We start from the raw sequence: 19,415 nt of genomic DNA, 5'->3' as shown, positions 1-19,415 counted from the left end.
ACACACCTATATCTATCCTACCCTGCCTTTCTAAGGTCTTCCAAAGTCAAGTTGACAAACAGATCACCGACCATTTCAAATCCCACCGTACCTTCTCCACTATGCAATCTGGTTTCCGAGCTGGTCACGGGTGTACCTCAGCCACGCTCAAGGTCCTAAACCCTATCATAACCGCCATCGATAAGAGGCAGTACTGTGCAGCTATATTCATCGACATGGCCAAGGCTTTCGACTCTGTCAATCACCACATTCTTATCGGCAGACTCAACAGCCTTGGTTTCTCAAATGACTGCCTAGGCTGGTTCACCAACTACTTCTCTGATAGAGTTCAGTGTGTTAAATCGGAGGGTCTGTTGTCCGGACCTCTGGCAGTCTCTATGGGGGTGCCACAGTGTTCAATCCTTGGGCTGACTCTTTTCTCTGTGTATATCAATGATGTCACTGTCACGACTTCCACCAAAGGTGGCTCCCCTTCCTGTTCGGGCGGCGGACGTCGTCACCGGTCTACTAGCTGTCACCGATTCCCTTTTCCTTTTCTGTTGGTTATGTCTTATTGGTTTCACCTGTTTCTCGTTTGGGGTTTGGTTTAGGGCTATTTAAGCCTGTTATGCCCGCCTGCTTTTGTTCGAGCTTGTTTCTCTGTTCTGTGTTGTGGATGTTGTGGTGTTGTTTGTATTTTTACGGACTGTTTGTGTCCTGTTTTGGGCCGGTCATTTATTCGCCTGTTGTTTTCTCACCGGAATAAATACGGTTTTCTGCGCCTGACTCCTGGTTAAATAAAGGTGAAATGAAAATAAAAAGTGTGTGTGTGTGTGTGTGTGCCCTTACGCATCTGTGCGTTGCCTCTTCTCATCCCCGGTAGCCAGGTTGCGACACTCCTTCACCAGGACGTTAAGAGCGCCTGTCTTATAGCTGTAGCTGATGTTCAACAGCAGTTCGCCACTCACGTTGGCGTTGCCATAGTCACCAGTCTCACTGTACATACTCATCATACTGTTCAGACTGCTCTGTGAGGAGAAGAGAGGGGGGGAAAAGAGGAGAGGGAGAGAGAGAATAGATAGGATAAAGGGAGAAGAGAGAGGAGATGGGTAGGGAGAGAGCAACATTATTAAAATAGTAATAGGGGAGGGGGAAGAGGGGAGAGGAAAATATCAGAATGGAGGACAGAGAAGTAGAGGATCAGGGGCAGAGAATCTGAAGAGATGAGGGAGAGAAGAGGAGAGCAAGAGTGGGGGAGAAATTAAGAATGGAGTGGAGGGAAAAGGAGGAAGACAGATGGAGGCAGGGATAGCCTTTCGTCTTTGTACAGGTAAAAATGCAGAATGGACATTGAGTCATTTGGTGAGAGATTGGTCTGGCTGGGGAATGTAAAACACTAAAGTTGATCTAATTTATGTCATAGAGTGAGCCAGTATGATGAATGACCAATTTAGGCAGTCAGTGGCAGCGATGGGAGCACAGCGGCACCGATTGGTGGAAACATATTCACAATAAGTGGGGTACACACATACACAAGGAGGCAAGAACTCACAGTTTCTGCGTCTGAGTCGCCAGGAACACTGAGGTAGCCCCATTTTCTCTCTGAGCCGGGAGTAGAAGACTAGCAGCCAGAGGAAGAATAGAACCCGAGCCAGCAGGGGGAGGAGGAGAGAGAGAGTGAAGGAGAGAGGGAAGGAAGGAAGAGGGAGGAGAGAGGGAAGGAGTAGAGAGGTGAGAGAAAAGAGGAGGGAGAGAGGGGTGATACATGTGAAAGTGTAAAGAGGACAGAGACGAGAGGACAGACCCCATGTACCAGGGCAGAAACCCCAGACACGGACACAAAACTGAATCTATCAGGGTTACCATGGTGATTATCAGATGAAGCAGGACCCGATTAGAAGTCATCAATGAATAAACAGAAGGACACAGCGGACAGGCTGAAAGCACCAGTAAATATCAAAGACAACTAAACACAGATGCTTCCACCAAAGCAACATATCTGGGAGGAATGGATTTCCAGTTTTAGTAGATACAAGAGAATCAGCCTTCTGGGCTTAATATTCTTTTTTGGGGACCAACTTTTTATTTAGTGTTGTCTATTTTTAGGGGGGGTTACAGGAACAAAACAACTATCAAAGAAATGTATACAAAGATAACCCCCAACTCAGTCCCCATCCACCCACCAGCATCCTCCCTCCCCACCCAGAAACCACGTGTCACGTACGTCATAACGAGGAGACCAAGGCGCAGACTGATTGGAATACGTCATTTTATTTCATGAAGAACACTTAAACAAACTAACGTGACGCTATAAACTAGTGCTGACATGCAACTACACAGACAATAACCCACAAAACCAAAATGGAAAATGGCAACCTAAATAGGATCCCCAATCAGAGACAATGATAAACAGATGCCTCTGATTGGGAACCAATTCAGGCCACCATAGACCTACATATACCTAGACATACTTAAAACCCATAGATATACAAAAAACTAAACCATCCACCCATGTCACACCCTGACTTAACTAAAATAATAAAGAAAACAAAGATAACTAAGGTCAGGGCATGACAGTACCCCCCCCCCCAAAGGTGCGGACTCCCGGCTGCAACCTAAACCTATATGGGAGGGTCTGGGTGGGCATCTAATCTCGGTGGAGGGTCTGGTTCTGGACGCCGCCCCCCTTCTTTACATTGAGTCCGCTCTTGTAGCCCTGACCTGTGGATCATCGTCGGAGGCTCTGGACTGCGGATCCTCGCCGTAGGCCCCGGACTGGGGACCCTTGCTGCGTGGATCATCGCCGGATGTTCTGAACTGGGGACCGTCACTGGAGACCCCAAACTGTGGCCCGACGTTGAAGGTTCCGGACTGTGGCCCGTCGTTGGAGGTTCCGGTCTGTGGCCGTCGTTGGAGGTTCCGGTCTGTGAACTGTCGCCAGACGCTCTGGACTGGGTACTGTCGCCGGACTCTTTGGACTGCCGAGGCGCACTGTAGGCCTGGTGCCGGCACTGGTGGTACCGGGCTGGTGACACGCACCTCAGGTCGAGTGCGGGGAGGAGGAACAGGACGTACTGGACTCTGGAGGCGCACTGGAAGCCTGGTGCATGGTGTCGGCACTAGTGGTACTGGAGGTCTGGAGTGTAGAGCTGACACAACCCGTCCTGGCTGGATGTTTATTTTCGCCCTGCAAATGCAGGACGCACTGGGCTGTGCAGACCCACCGGAGACACAGTACGCAGAGCCGGCGCAGGATATCCTGGTCCAAAGAGGTATACTGGAGGCCCGGAGCGCTGAGCCGGCACCCTCCTTCCTGGCTGGATGCCCATTCTAGCCCGGCCAATGCGAGGAGCTGGAATAGAGCGCACCGGGCTCTACCGCATAACACGCTAGGCCTATACAGTGCCTTCGGAAAGTATTCAGACCCCTTGACTTTTTCCACATTTTGCTAGGTTATAGCCTTACAGTTCATCTAAAAGTACACCCAATCGATTTTAAATTAAACTAAATATAATATAGCCTGTTCAACTTTCTGAAACAAACAATTCACTCAAAAAAAATTGCGCAATCACTCTCCTTCCAGGCAAAGAGTGGGCGTGCATACCCATAACATGATGCAGTCAGCACTATGCTTGAAAATATGGACAGTGGTACTTAGAAATGTGTTGTATTGGATTTTCTCCAAACATAACACTTTGTATTCAGGACAAACCGTTAATTGGTTTCCCACATTTTTGACAGTTTTACTTTAATGCCTTATTGCAAACAGGATGCATGTTTTGGAATATTTTTTTATTCTGTACAGGCTTCCTTCTTTTCACTCTGTCAATTAGTTTAGTATTGTGGGGTAACTGCAATGTTGTTGATCCATGCTCAGTTTTCTCCTATCAGTGACTAGTGTTCCATTATTAAAGTGGCCAGTGATTCCATGTCTATGTATGTAGGATAGCAGCCTCTAAGGTGCAGGGTTGAGTAGCCGGTTGGTAGCCGGCTAGTGATGGCTATTTAACAGTCTGATTGCTGTTTTTTAGTCTCTCGGTCCCGGCTTCTTTGAGCATGGCTATATTGCCAGGATATCAAGACAGCTGGAACAAATAGCTAGGGTTGCCATTTAATTGTTTAAAAATGTAATATTGATGATGATGTCATTGTTATCTTCAGTGTTAATAACCCCATGGTGGTGAAACCAAAAGCAGGAGCCACAGGGAAACCCACCCATTGGTTGTTCCCCACCCAGAACCCCCCACCCATTGGTTGTTCCCCACCCAGAACCCCCCCCCACCCATTGGTTGTTCCCCACCCAGAACCCCCCACCCATTGATTGTTTCCCACTCAGAACCCCCCACCCATTGGTTGTTCCCCACCCAGAACCCCCCCCCACCCATTGGTTGTTGTTTCCCCCCACCCAGACCCCCCCACCCATTGGTTGTTTCCCATTGGTTGTTCCCCTCAGAACGCCCCCACCCATTGGTTGTTTCCCACTCAGAACCCCCCACCCATTGATTGTTCCCCACCCAGAACCCCCCACCCATTGGTTGTTCCCCACCCAGAACCCCCACCCATTGAACCCCCCCCACCCATTGATTGTTCCCCATCCAGAACCCCCCCACCCATTGGTTGTTTCCCACTCAGAACCCGCCCCCACCCATTGATTGTTCCCCACCCAGAACCCCCCGCCCATTGATTGTTCCCCACCCAGAACCCCACCCATTGATTGTTCCCCACCCAGAACCCCCCCCCCCATTGATTGTTCCCCACCCAGAACCCCCCCACCCACCCAGAACGCCCCCCACCCATTGATTGTTCCCCACCCAGAACCCCCCACCCATTGATTGTTTCCCCACGCCCCCCCAGAACCAGAACCCCCCCACCCATTGATTGTTCCCCACCCAGAACCCCCCACCCATTGATTGTTCCCCACCCAGAACCCCCCACCCATTGATTGTTCCCCACCCAGAACCCCCCACCCATTGATTGTTCCCCACCCAGAACCCCCCCCACCCATTGATTGTTCCCCACCCAGAACCCCCCACCCATTGATTGTTCCCCACCCAGAACGCCCCCCACCCATTGATTGTTCCCCACCCAGAACGCCCCCCACCCATTGATTGTTTCCCCACCCAGAACCCCCCACCCATTGATTGTTCCCCACCCAGAACCCCCCACCCATTGATTGTTCCCACCCAGACCCCCCACCCATTGATTGTTCCCCAGAACGCCCCCACCCATTGATTGTTCCCCACCCAGAACCCCCCACCCATTGATTGTTCCCCCCCAGAACCCCCCACCCATTGATTGTTCCCCACCCAGAACGCCCCCCACCCATTGATTGTTCCCCACCCAGAACCCCCCCACCCATTGATTGTTCCCCACCCAGAACCCCCCACCCATTGATTGTTCCCCACCCAGAACCCCCCACCCATTGATTGTTCCCCACCCAGAACCCCCCCACCCATTGATTGTTGATTGTTCCCACTCAGAACCCCCCACCCATTGGTTGTTTCACCCAGAACCCCCACCCTCAGAACCCCCCCACCCATTGATTGTTCCCCACCCAGAACCCCCCACCCATTGATTGTTCCCCACCCAGAACCCCCCACCCATTGGTTGTTTCCCCTCAGAACCCCCCCACCCATTGATTGTTCCCCACCCAGAACCCCCACCCATTGGTTGTTTCCCACTCAGAACCCCCCACCCATTCATTGTTCCCCACCCAGAATTGTTCCCCCACCCACCCATTGGTTGTTTCCCACTCAGAACCCCCCCACCCATTGATTGTTCCCCACCCAGAACCCCCCCCAGAATTGTTCCCCCCCAGAACCCCCCACCCATTGGTTGTTTCCCACTCAGAACCCCCCACCCATTGATTGTTCCCCACCCAGAACCCCCCACCCCCCCCACCCATTGATTGTTTCCCCACCCAGAACCCCCCCACCCATTGGTTGTTTCCCACTCAGAACCCCCACCCATTGATTGTTCCCCACCCAGAACCCCCCACCCATTGGTTGTTTCCCACTCAGAACCCCCCACCCATTGATTGTTCCCCACCCAGAACCCCCCCCACCCATTGGTTGTTTCCCACTCAGAACGCCCCCACCCATTGGTTGTTCCCCACCCAGAACCCCCCCCCCCCATTGGTTGTTTCCCACTCAGAACGCCCCCCCCCCCCACACGTTTCAATATATGCCACCGAAACCGGAACACCGGGCTTCAGTTATGATGAATATTACTCACAGTGTACATGAACATTATAGGAAGAATTGCTACTATAGATATCTACTGTGTGTTTGTTTCCCTCATCCACCCCTATATTCATTATTTTCTATTCATACAATATTTTCAAGCAGGGAGATTCACAGAAGCCAGTCACCATTCATCTCCATAATCTCTGTAATCATGGCCCTCCACCTCTGCTGTTATTGAGAGCAGAGCCCACGGCCAGAATTAATGTTGTTAGTCATGTCTGAGGTGAAATTAGAAATGTCAGACAGGCAGGAAGTGTGTGTCGCCTGTTAACCTAACAATGTCTCCGATTTGTCCTTTTTTTATGAGTGTGTTTTTGATCTCTTCTATGTTCTGGGGGGTATTTCCTATTTATTAACGTGGGAATAGTCTGTGCCCAGTGGGATGTGTGTATGTTTGTATTCTGCAGGGCTCATTTGTAAAAGAGACCAAGGTCTCAAAATCGGAACTGAAGAGAGTCGGTCAATATGACTCTGTCAATCACAAAACTCAGCTAATTATTTAGTTTAGTGTTGTGAGAAAAGAAACAGAAATGTTGTTCTAAGCCAGGTTCTACCAGAGCATAGCACACATACAAAAGATAAACAGTATATACACCTGTGAGTTTAGGCACATTTTCCTGGCTCCTAGGCAATGTCTATATGTGAGCTGTGCTGTGAGCTTTGCTGTGAGCTGTGCTGTGAGTTGTGCTGTGAGCTGTGCTGTGAGATGTGCTGTGTGTGTGTGTGTGTGTGTGTGTGTGTGAGACACTGCCCTGCTGTTCCTCAGCCCTGAGGTCACTGGTGCTATTGACACTGTTCACACAATGGTTTCAACACAGCCATGACTCACTCATCAATCCTCTTTATGGGCTGTGTGTGTGTGTGGCAGTAGGCCTGCCAGTCTGTCTTCTTGTGTGCCAGAGCATGGCAGATGCATCTTTGTGTCCATTATGTGTGTGTGTGTGTGCGTTTGTGTGTGTGTCTGTGTTTACTATATGGCAGGGTATTACCGTAGACACAGCGCAGCTCATGCGTCGGCTGGCGGCCTTGCTGTGTGCCGACATCAGAGCATCGATGTCCTCGTCTTTATCATTATCATCAAACTCCTGGAGAACACAGAAACCATCAAAGGAGACATCAACCAATGGAATCTCTCTGTAGATTCACAGTAATAAGGCAATACAGTGTAAACACATCCGTCAGTTTTCTGTGGCAACTTCAAATTCAATCAGACAGGTCAGGATTTAATCAGACAGGTCAGGATTTATTCAGACAGGTCAGGAATTAATCAGACAGGTCAGGATTTAATCAGACAGGTCAGGATTTATTCAGACAGGTCAGGATTCAATCATACAGGTCAGGATTTAATCAGACAGGTCAGGATTTATTCAGACAGGTCAGGATTTAATCAGACAGGTCAGGATTTAATCAGACAGGTCAGGATTTATTCAGACAGGTCAGGATTCAATCATACAGGTCAGGATTTAATCAGACAGGTCAGGATTTAATCAGACAGGTCAGGATTTAATCAGACAGGTCAGGATTTAATCAGACAGGTCAGGATTTATTCAGACAGGTCAGGATTCAATCATACAGGTCAGGATTTAATCAGACAGGTCAGGATTTAATCAGACAGGTCAGGATTTAATCAGACAGGTCAGGATTTAATCAGACAGGTCAGGATTCAATAATACAGGTCAGGATTTAATCAGACAGGTCAGGATTCAATAATACAGGTCAGGATTTAATCAGACAGGTCAGGATTCAATAATACAGGTCAGGATTTAATCAGACAGGTCAGGATTCAATAATACAGGTCAGGATTTAATCAGACAGGTCAGGATTCAATAATACAGGTCAGGATTTAATCAGACAGGTCAGGATTCAATAATACAGGTCAGGATTTAATCAGACAGGTCAGGATTCAATAATACAGGTCAGGATTTATTCAGACAGGTCAGGATTTAATCAGACAGGTCAGGATTTAATCAGACAGGTCAGGATTTAATCAGACAGGTCAGGATTTAATCAGACAGGTCAGGATTCAATAATACAGGTCAGGATTTAATCCGACAGGTCAGGATTCAATAATACAGGTCAGGATTTAATCAGACAGGTCAGGATTTATTCAGACAGGTCAGGATTTATTCAGACAGGTCAGGACTTAATCAGACAGGTCAGGGTGTTAATTAGATTACTCGCTTATCACACACTGTCTTTGAGCTCTTTATGAGTGTGTATGTCTGTGTATGTGTGTGAGTGTGTATATGTCTGTGCATGTGTGTGATTGTGTATTCACGTGTGTAGAAAGATCAGACAACTTAATGAAATGCTCACCTACAGTAAATACGGAGTAGTGACCCTTAGCCAGTGGTTCTTATGTACAGCTGTTCCACCACACAGCCTCCAGCCTTGCTACTCAGCTGCTGCTACAGGCTTTTATGTGAGGCTACACTAACTAATGAGCTCTTAACTGGGCAATAGCCCCCACAATGTATAGGCATTGATTGCAAATTAATGTTAATCTGGTTTGTGCTCAGTGGGACTATCATTTGTTTTTCAACAGGACAATGACCCAACACACCTCCAGGCTGCGTAAGGGCTATTTGACCAAGAAGGAGAGTGATGGAGTGCTGCATCAGATGACCTGGCCTCCACAATCACCTGACCTCACCCTAATTGAGATGTTTGGGATGAGTTGGACCTCAGAGTGAAGGAAAAGCAGCCAACAAGTGCTCAGCATATGTGGGAACTCCTTCAAGACAGTTTGAAAAGCATTCCTCATGAAGCTGGTTGAGAGAATGCCAAGAGTGTGCATATCTGTCATCAAGGGAAAGGGTGGCTGCTTTGAAGAATCTCAAATATAAAATATATTTAGATTTGTTTAGCAATTTTTTGGTTACTACATGATTCCATGTGTTATTTCATAGCTTTGATGTCTTCGCTATCATCCCACAATGTAGAAAATAGTTTTAAAAAATAAAGAAAAACCCTTGAATAAGTAGGTGTGTCCAAACCTTTGACTGATACTGTATATACACTACCGTTCAAAAGTTTAGGGTCACTTAGAAATGTCCTTGTTTTTGAAAGAAAAGCACATTTTCTGATACTCAACTATTCTAAAGAAGGCCAGTTTTATAGCTTCTTTAATCAGGACAACAGTTTTCAGCTGTGCTAACATAATTGCAAAACGGTTTTCTAATGATCAATTAGACTTTAAAATGATAAACTAGGATTAGCTAACACAACGTGCCATTGGAACAAAGGAATGATGGTTGCTGATAATGGGCCTCTACGCCTATGTAGATATTCCATAAAAAATATGCAGTTTCCAGCTACAATAGTCATTTACAACATTAACAATGTCTAAACTGTATTTCTGATCAATTTGATGTTATTTTAATGGACTTTTTTCTTCTTCTTTTTTTGAACAGTAGTGTATTTCTCATTGTGACCTGCTGCTGCGGACTATCAGGCAGTGAGCAGGCTGTTACTGATTGAGTGCAGAGGCAGCTGAGTCAAGGAGACAGAGCAGCATGCACACGTCATGACAACTTTTTACCAGGCCATTTAGATTGGTCATTATGGAGACACCCTTTTTCCATAAAACATATTAACCATCTAGAACTGATAGAACAGAGACAAAGCATAGGAAAACTACTTTAGGCGCACTAGAGCTCTTTAGATAAATTCGCTCAGAGGTGGTTTAAAGTAACCTGCATTCTAATGTCAACTTTTCTTATGGAGAACAGTATCAAGCGATAAGTTTTACTCATGCTCAGTTCTAGGGTTTGGAGCGCTGTGCGGGTGGAAATTTGAAATGGAAATTAAGGAACTCCCTCGTGTGCTTGTGTTATGGGGAAAAAGACCACAATGAAAATGACATGAAATGTGGAGAATGCCTTCCATTTGATACAATAAATATATTGAAATGAAGATATCACTGGAGTCCTTGCAAATCAATTTGTGCCACTTGTGTAGCCTACCTGGAGCTGGCAAACAGATTTCATAAATAGCCTATAACTCAGTTTGCTGTTGTAGCCTTGTGTTAAAAGTCAATCAATTATTTTTACACAGCTTAAAAATCTACCGGGCGCAGTAGCCTCTTTAACTCAGCAAGCTCTCTTTCTCGCTCTCTCTAGAAGTAACACCCACCTCTATTAGTGCCCCGTCTAATCCAATCGCATGGTTATATGCAAATACAAGAGGCCCGTTTACATCAATCCAAATATCCTCTGCAGAACCCTGGGACAAGCAGGCAGAAAGAAACAGAAAGATTTGACCGCGGTTCAACTGTAGAAGGAGCTTAGTTACCATTATCTTTGTTAATTTGGTTTGTTAAAAAAAAAAAGTTGACTCTGAAAACCGTATATTCAAAGACGAGTGGACAGAACTGTATATATTCATTCCCCCCGCAACTAGCACAAAACCAATGTGCCTGATATGCAGCGAGTCCATAGCGCTCGTGAAAAGTGACAATGTTAAGCGGCATTATGACACCAGGCATAGTAAATTCGATCAGACGGATCCCCTGAACACGGAGGAGAGATCAAACAAGATTAACCAACTCAAATCCCAATATGAGGGGTCCACCAATATGAGAGGTCCACCACTATGAGAGGTCCACCAATATGAGGTCAACCAATATGAGAGGTCCACCACTATGAGAGGTCCACCACTATGAGAGATCCACCACTTTGAGAGGTCAACAAATATGAGAGGTCCACCAATATGAGGTCAACCAATATGAGAGATCCACCAATATGAGAGGTCCACCAATATGAGAGGTCAACCAATATGAGAGATCCACCACTATGAGAGGTCCACCACTATGAGAGGTCCACCACTATGAGAGGTCCACCAATATGAGAGGTCCACCAATATGAGAGGTCAACCAATATGAGAGATCCACCAATATGAGAGGTCCACCAATATGAGAGGTCCACCACTATGAGGTCAACCAATATGAGAGATCCACCAATATGAGAGGTCAACCAATATGAGAGAACCACCAATATGAGAGGTCCACAAATATGAGATTTCAACCAATATGAGAGATCCACCAATATGAGAGGTCCACCAATATGAGAGGTCCACCAATATGAGAGGTCCACCAATATGAGAGGTCCACCAATATGAGAGGTCCACCAATATGGGAGATCAACCAATATGAGAGGTCCACCAATATGAGAGGTCCACCAATATGAGAGGTCCACCAATATGAGAGGTCCATCACTATGAGAGGTCAACCAATATGAGAGGTCCACCACTTTGAGAGGTCCAACAATATGAGAGGTCCACCACTTTGAGAGGTCCAACAATATGAGAGGTCCACCACTTTGAGAGGTCCAACAATATGAGAGGTCAAACACTATGAGAGGTACACCACTATGAGAGGTCCACCACTATGAGAGGTCCACCACTATGAGAGGTCCACCAATATGAGAGGTCCATCACTATGAGAGGTCAACCAATATGAGAGGTCCACCACTTTGAGAGGTCCAACAATATGAGAGGTCCACCACTTTGAGAGGTCCAACAATATGAGAGGTCAAACACTATGAGAGGTCAACCAATATGAGAGGTCCACCACTATGAGGGGTCCACCAATATGAGAGGTCAAACACTATGAGAGGTCAACCAATATGAGAGGTCCACCACTATGAGAGGTCCACCAAAGTCCTTGTCTATTCAGTGAGAGCCCAACAACATGCAACGGAATGTTCACTGAGGATAGCTTAGGTTTTGGGAAAACACAAAAAAAAACATTTTCAGACACTGAGATGGTAAAAGAATGTGTGAAGTTGCTGACACCTTGCTTGAAGGTAAACAAAAAGATGGTCTGAGGGTAAAGATCTAACAGGTCCCATTGTCAGATTCCACAGCAATGAGGAGAACTGAAATATTAGCTGAAGATTTAACTAAACTTTATTTTTCATTTTTAAATGTATTTATTTACATTTGTTTTGGGCCATTCAGTTAAGAACAAATTCTTATTTACAATGATGGCCTACCCTGACCAGAGCCGGACAACGCTAGGCCAATAGGGCGCCGCCCTATGGGACTCCCAATCACAGCCGGATGTGACACAGCCTGGATGAGCCCATTCAGAATGCACCATGCTTTTCTTTAGCTGTGGATGAACCAACAGATAACACTGATAATGCCCAGCGTCTGGTGTTAGTCAGATTCTTCTAACGAAGCAAAGAAGGAATTCTGCGAGGACCTGTTGGGCTTAACACATCTAGAAGCACACACACGGGGAGAGGATATCCATGAGGCCATCAACGGGATGCTGACAAAAAGGGGGATAGATCTGAAGTCAGTGGTCTCCATCACCACAGATGGAGGTCCAGCCATGAGGGAGAGGACTGGTTGCACGTTTGAAAGAGGACCACCCTGACATCATATCACTGCATCATCCATCAATCTGTCCTGTGTGCCAGTCTGGGAAAATAGCATTCTGAGGCCATGACAACGATGACGAAACTGATCAACCTTTTGAGAGCAACTTCATCCCTACAACACCGCTTGCTACGAGGCATTCTGACAGAGGTCAATGCCAGTTTTGATGAGTTACAACAGCACAACAATGTCAGATGGCTCAGCAAAGGCAGGGTTTTGGAACACTTTTGGGCCATTCAGGAGGAAATCAAAGCTTTCTTATTAGAGCAAAAGAGTGACAGAGTTTTTGGAAGATGAGGAGAAGATGGAAACAGTTGAATTTTTGACAGACATTACATCACACCTTAATCAACTGAATGTTAAGCTGCAGGGACAGGACAACACATTGTGTGATATGATAACAGCAGTCCGGGCTTTCCAGAAGAAATTGGAGCTTTTCAAGAATGATCTTCAGAGAGAACTTGTCCACTTCCCCAATCTTCTGGTGCAAACGCAGGGAGACAAAGATGTTCCCAATCCTGTTGATTTCATCCAGAAGCTGATGGATAACTTCAAGGCTTGCTTTGAGGACTTCACTGTTGGAAGAGAACTGCTGCTGCTCATCCAGGACCCTTTCTTAGTCACAAAAGTGACAAAGTTGTCAAAAGAAGCAAAACAGATCTTCAGATGGGTAGATGTTGCATTACCCAATACAATTGTTGATTAAGCTGCAAGAAAATGTGTCTTTGAAGGAGCAGGCTGGTGATTGTGACTCTGTCACTTTCTGGGGAAAGATGGTGCCTTCAGCTGCTGTCCCTGTTCTCAAGAAACGGGCACTATACACCCTGACAATGTGTGGCTCCACATACAGCTGTGAATATAGCCTTCTCCACAATGAACTTTATTAAAAACAAATACTGCACCAGGTTTACCAATGAACACCTGCACTAATGTCTCAGAGTTGCTCTCACACCATTTGTGCCAAAGTTAAAACCATTGGCAGTAGACAGAAAGTGTCATTTGTCTCATTGATGTGAGGGCAAGGCCCAGAGTGACTTCTACATGAATTTTGCATGGCCCACATTGACATTCTGTGCATTCAGATTCTTATTACTGTTCAACTCTCCTTCGTTCTCCAGAAAACATGCACTTTATTTGATAAAAAATACATTATTTAATTGAAGGCCCATGTATAATGGTGGACTTTTTAGATAGATAATTATGCAACCACTCATAATTCAGCAATGTTGATGTAACACATTCTTACATTCAAAAGAAGTAGTAATTAATAGTTCTTATTAGTCTAATTTAATATATTTAATTTACTTTTTATGTAACAAAATGTTTCCTAAGTCGTAGAATAAAAGCTTTTTTTCTACGCTTGTACCACAGCGCCGACAAAGGACGATATCCATCCGGACATTTGTCACTGGACCTTCTGAAATACTAGTTGAGTACCCCTGGGCTATAGGCTGTCTGCATCTAGCTTAGCTAAGTTTAATTGCAATTTTCAACCCAGATTTTAGTCAGTAGCCTAGGCCTAATTGAAATAACAAGTCAATCTTACAAATAGGCCATTTATATACAGTTTATAGTGTTAGCATCTGGCACATAATAACGGCACAAATGCCCAAAAATAGCCTAACATTCGGTTTTTGAAGTTTGTTCAAGTGTTTCTTGCACAGAGATTTTGTGATCCTCTGTCCAATTTTCATCACTCAAACTCCCCTGTCGGATATATCTATAGTTAGGCACATGCGCAAACAAGATTTATTTACAATTATAAACTGGGTGGTTTGAGCTTTGAATGCTGATTGGTTGAAAGCATGGTATATCAGACGTGTACCAGGGGTATGACAAAAACATACTTTTTACTGGTCTAATTACGTTGGTAACCAGTTTATAATAGCAATAAGGCACCTCAGGGGTTTGTGGTATATGGCCAATATACCAGAGCTAAGGGCTATACCCTAAGAACAGCCCTTAGCCATGGTATTTTGGCCATACATTACACCTCCTCTGGCCTTATTGCTTAATCATAGCAGTCAAAACAAGTTAAATCGGCATCCATTGATGGTAAATGATCTGGAGAGTTTAATAAGAGCGATTTATCTTTTCTCTTGTCACATATTCTTAAACTAGAATCATTATTTTGATGGAAAATCGAATTTAGCTTCTTAGCCTACATTGTTAAAAATGACATCGATATTCCTTCTTAATTCGCTCGATAAAATGATGGAAAAAGGATTAATGTAGCAACACCTCTCTTGCTGTGAAACATTTTCTTTTAGCTAGTTTTCAGACAGAACAAACACTGCAATTAGCTACGCTACGTTTCCTCGAAGAATAACCAAGACCACACCAACCATAGCAGACTAAAAACAATGTTTTGTTAACCTCTTGAGCCTCTAGGGGCAGTATTTCATTTTTGGATAAAAAAACGTTCCCGTTTTAAACAAGATATTTTGTCACGAAAAGATGCTCGACTATGCATGTAATTGACAGCTTTGGAAAGAAAAAACTCTGACGTTTCCAAAACTGCAAAGATATTATCTGTGAGTGCCACAGGCGAAACCAAGATGAAACTTCAAACAGGAAATGAGCAGAATTTTTGAGGCTCTGTTTTCCATTGTCTCCTTATATGGCTGTGAATGCGCCCTGAACGAGCCTACACTTTCTGCCGTTTTCCCAAGGTGTCTGCAGCATTGTGACATATTTGTAGGCATATCATTGGAAGATTGGCCATAAGAGACTACATTTACCAGGTGTCCGCCCGGTGTCCTTTGTCGAAATTGGTGCGTAATCTTCAGCTGCAAGCATTCTTCCATGTGATTCAGAGGAGAAAGCATACTTCCACGAACGATATATCATCGAAGAGATACGTGAAAAACACCGTGAGGATTGATTCTAAACAACGTTTGCCATGTTTCAGTCGATATTATGGAGTTAATTTGGAAAAAAGTTCGGCGTTTTGATGACTGAATTTTCGTTTTTTTTGGTAGACAAAAGTGATGAACAAAACGGAGCGATTTGTCCTAGACAAATAATCTTTTTGGAAAAACTGAACATTTGCTATCTAACTGAGAGTCTCCTCATTGAAAACATCCGAAGTTCTTCAAAGGTAAATGATTTTATTTGAATGCTTTTCTTGTTTTTGTGAAAATGTTGCCCGCTGAATGCTACGCTAAATGCTACACTAGCTATCAATACTGTTACACAAATGCTTGTTTTGCTATGGTTGAAAAGCATATTTTGAAAATCTGAGATGACAGTGTTGTTAACAAAAGGCTAAGCTTGAGAGCTAGCATATTTATTTCATTTCATTTGCGATTTTCATGAATAGTTAACGTTGCGTTATGCTAATGAGCTTGAGGCTGTATTCACGATCCCGGATCCGGGATGGCTAGTAATCAAGAGGTTAAGAAACTAAGCTAGTTAGTAAATGGTTAAACCCATAATGCACATTTAAACAGAACCTCAGTTAACATGCTAACATGCTAACATCAATTTACCAGACTCAACTGACAGCATCGCCATGGAAAAGTAAAATGTAGTCTGGGTGCTGCACAAGGGGCACAAGGGTAAAATACAGGTATACATCATTTTAATAGCAGGATACTGTAAAGTCCATTATCCTTCTGAAGAGTATGAATTAGGCTGTTTGAGAATGTTTGAATCCTAAGCAACCTGCCTACACAATACAAACATAGCTACTGTAGTAGGTCAAAACTGTGTGCTGGAAATCCCTGGTAGAGCATGGGTGGAATAGGCATTGTGGTGCTTGTGAATTTCCTTTATTTTTTTGCTTCAGACCAATGCCTATTCTCACTTAAAAAGTAGTTTGGGGTTTCTAATAGCTTAGAGGAAGTCCACTGTACTGTGCACTATCTGTATGTATCAAAGATCATGGTTATGTTGCCATAGAGATGGACACAAAATATGTTGACTTATTCCCGGGGTAAGGTGTGTGGGTGGTGTGTGGAGGTGGACAAGAGGTGTGTGTGTGTGTACCGTGTCATTGAGCCCAGGAACGGAGCGGCTCCTCAGGCTGAGGGCCTCATCACTGGCAGAACCAGGAACAGACAGGTCCAACTCAGAACGACTACGATCTACAGAGAGAGAGAGAGAGATGGAGAGAGGGAGAGAGAGAGAGAGATGAGAGGAGGAAGTGACAAGGTACTCCCTCCCCACAGCCACACATAAAGACTGTTATTTCCAGTTATTTCACAGCTATGCCTAATGGCACTAATTGGAGTTGTTATGAAATGCTAACATGTGACAGAGCACCATATGCTGCTACAACAGCCATCTGCTACCAGGGGAAGATGAGAAAAGTGTTTGAGTGGCGAAAGGGAGAAAGACAGAAAGGGAGAAGAGAGAGGAAAGAGAAAGAGTAGAAGAGGAACAAGAACAGGGGAGTATGTGAGTGTAAGAGAGAGATCAAGAGAGGTCTATAGTGAGAGAAAGAAAGAAAGAGTGAGGAAGAGAGGAGATAAATAAATAGAGAGAGAGGGATAAATTCACAGAGCTAGAGAGAGACATGGTGGAGCTCAGAGAACAGTCCACACAATCCAGACAGAACAAACCCACAAAACAGACCAGCACAACAACAACCCCCCAACAAGACCCGGAGGGCAGAAGTTGGAGATGGACGGCTGTCTGAGAGAGCTGGCTGCTATATGGACTGAGGTGAGAGAACTTATGGAGACACACACGGTACTGAACGAGGTCAGAAAGCTGAGGTGTAACAGAGAGCAGTACACTCCCCCAGAGAAGCCAGCAGAACAGCCCACCTCAGACCCGGACCACAACCTCAACACCACAATGGGATAGACAACACAGGACCCACCAACCCAACAGACCCCACCCCCTCCTGTCAGCTCTCCTGATAGCCCTCCTGACAACCCCCCCACATCCACTGAGGACACACAAAAGCCAGAGATTGTGCTCCTCATTGACTCAAATGGAAAATACATTCAAGAGGATAAACTTTTTCACAAACACAAAGTGGCTAAACTCTGGTGCCCAAACACTAGGCATGCCCTGGAGCTGTTGTCAGAGGACAGATTAGAGTCCCCCAGCAACATCATAATTCACATGGGCAAAAATGACCTGAGGTCCCAGATGGAAAGGGTGGCAACAGCACGCGAGCAGCTCTGTCGGACGCTGAGTATGTACATAGTCAATGGTAGGCTTCAAGGGGACTCCTATGGTAGGTAAACCTCTGGCTCATCTCTTGGCAGTAGTACTGTAGACTATTTTATCACTGACCTCAACCCAGAGTATCTTAGAGCGTTCACAGTCAGTCCACAGACACCCCTATCAGATCTCAGCAAAATCACACTCTACTTGAACAGAGCTATGCTCGATTATGAGGCTTCAAAGCCAAAGGAACTGAATAATATTAAGAAATGCTATAGATGGAAGGAAAATAGTGTGGAAACATACAAAAAAACAATTAGGCAACAACAAATTCAATCCCTTCTAGACAATTTCCTGTAATAGTGAAGGTGTAAACTTGGCAGTAAAAAACCTAAGCAGTATATTTGACCTCTCAGCTTTCCTATCAAATCTAAACATTTCAAGCAGACAACCTAAGACAAGAACAATGACAAATGGTTTGATGAAGAATGCAAAAGCCTAAGAAAGAAATTGAGAAACCTATCCAACCTAAAACATAGAGAGCCAGAAAACCTGAGCCTTCACTGTGGTGAATCACTAAAATAATACAGAAATACATTACAGAAAAAGAATCACATCAGAAATCAGCTGAATGTATTTGAAGAATCCATAGAAGCGATCCACTTCTGGGAAAATTGGAAAACTCTAAACAAACAGAGATGTATGGATAAACCACTGATCCAATCTTTTTGGCTTTACAACAAAGAACAAGCAGCAAAAACATATACATGATCAAATAAAACATTTAGAATCAACTATTAAAGACTACCAGAACCCACTGGATTCTCCAATTACAATGAATTTTTTTTATTTTTTTTATTTCACCTTTATTTAACCAGGTAGGCTAGTTGAGAACAAGTTCTCATTTACAACTGCGACCTGGCCAAGATAAAGCATAGCAGTGTGAACAGACAACACAGAGTTACACATGGAGTAAACAATTAACAAGTCAATAACACAGTAGAAAAAAAGGGGAGTCTATATACAATGTGTGCAAAAGGCATGAGGAGGTAGGCGAATAATTACAATTTTGCAGATTAACACTGGAGTGATAAATGATCAGATGGTCATGTACAGGTAGAGATATTGGTGTGCAAAAGAGCAGAAAAGTAAATAAATAAAAACAGTGTGGGGATGAGGTAGGTGAAAATGGGTGGGCTATTTACCAATAGACTATGTACAGCTGCAGCGATCGGTTAGCTGCTCAGATAGCTGATGTTTGAAGTTGGTGAGGGAGATAAAAGTCTCCAACTAGAGCATACAAGTCGCAGTGGTGGGTGGTATAAGGTGCTTTAGTGACAAAACGGATGGCACTGTGATAAACTGCATCCAGAATGAACTACAGGACAAAATAAAAAACCTCCTACCCAAAAAGGCATGTGGGGTTGAAATGAAATGATAAAATATACAAACCACAAATTCCAATTGGCTATACTTAAACTCTTTACCATCATCCTCAGCTCTGGCATCTTCCCCAATATTTGGAACCAAGGACTGATCACCCCAATCCACAAAAGTGGAGACAAATTTGACCCAAATAACTACCGGGGATATGTGTCAACAGTAACCTTGGGAAAATCCTTTGCATTATCATTAACATCAGACTTGTGCATTTCCTCAGCGAAAACAATGTACTGAGCAAATGTC

General features: G+C 44.6%; 1 protein-coding gene across 3 annotated transcripts in view; it reads right to left on the bottom strand.

The window, feature by feature from the left end:
* Window positions 1-19,415, bottom strand: part of sytl5 (synaptotagmin-like 5) — a 77,367-nt gene that overhangs the window by 7,413 nt on the left and 50,539 nt on the right. For 2 of the 3 annotated variants that reach the window (XM_052493293.1, XM_052493294.1), the window contains exons 8-11: window positions 16,599-16,696; window positions 7,214-7,309; window positions 1,532-1,600; window positions 829-1,007 (exon numbers count right to left, since the gene is read on the bottom strand). In XM_052493293.1, the coding sequence (XP_052349253.1) occupies window positions 829-1,007; window positions 1,532-1,600; window positions 7,214-7,309; window positions 16,599-16,696 (442 nt within the window). The remainder of the gene's footprint in view (window positions 1-828; window positions 1,008-1,531; window positions 1,601-7,213; window positions 7,310-16,598; window positions 16,697-19,415) is intronic. The other variant, XM_052493295.1, reaches the window with a different exon arrangement.

The sequence above is a fragment of the Oncorhynchus keta genome, chromosome 34 (assembly GCF_023373465.1).
Source record: "Oncorhynchus keta strain PuntledgeMale-10-30-2019 chromosome 34, Oket_V2, whole genome shotgun sequence".
NCBI lineage: Eukaryota > Metazoa > Chordata > Actinopteri > Salmoniformes > Salmonidae > Oncorhynchus > Oncorhynchus keta.
This window is presented reverse-complemented; position numbering and strand designations above follow the sequence as displayed.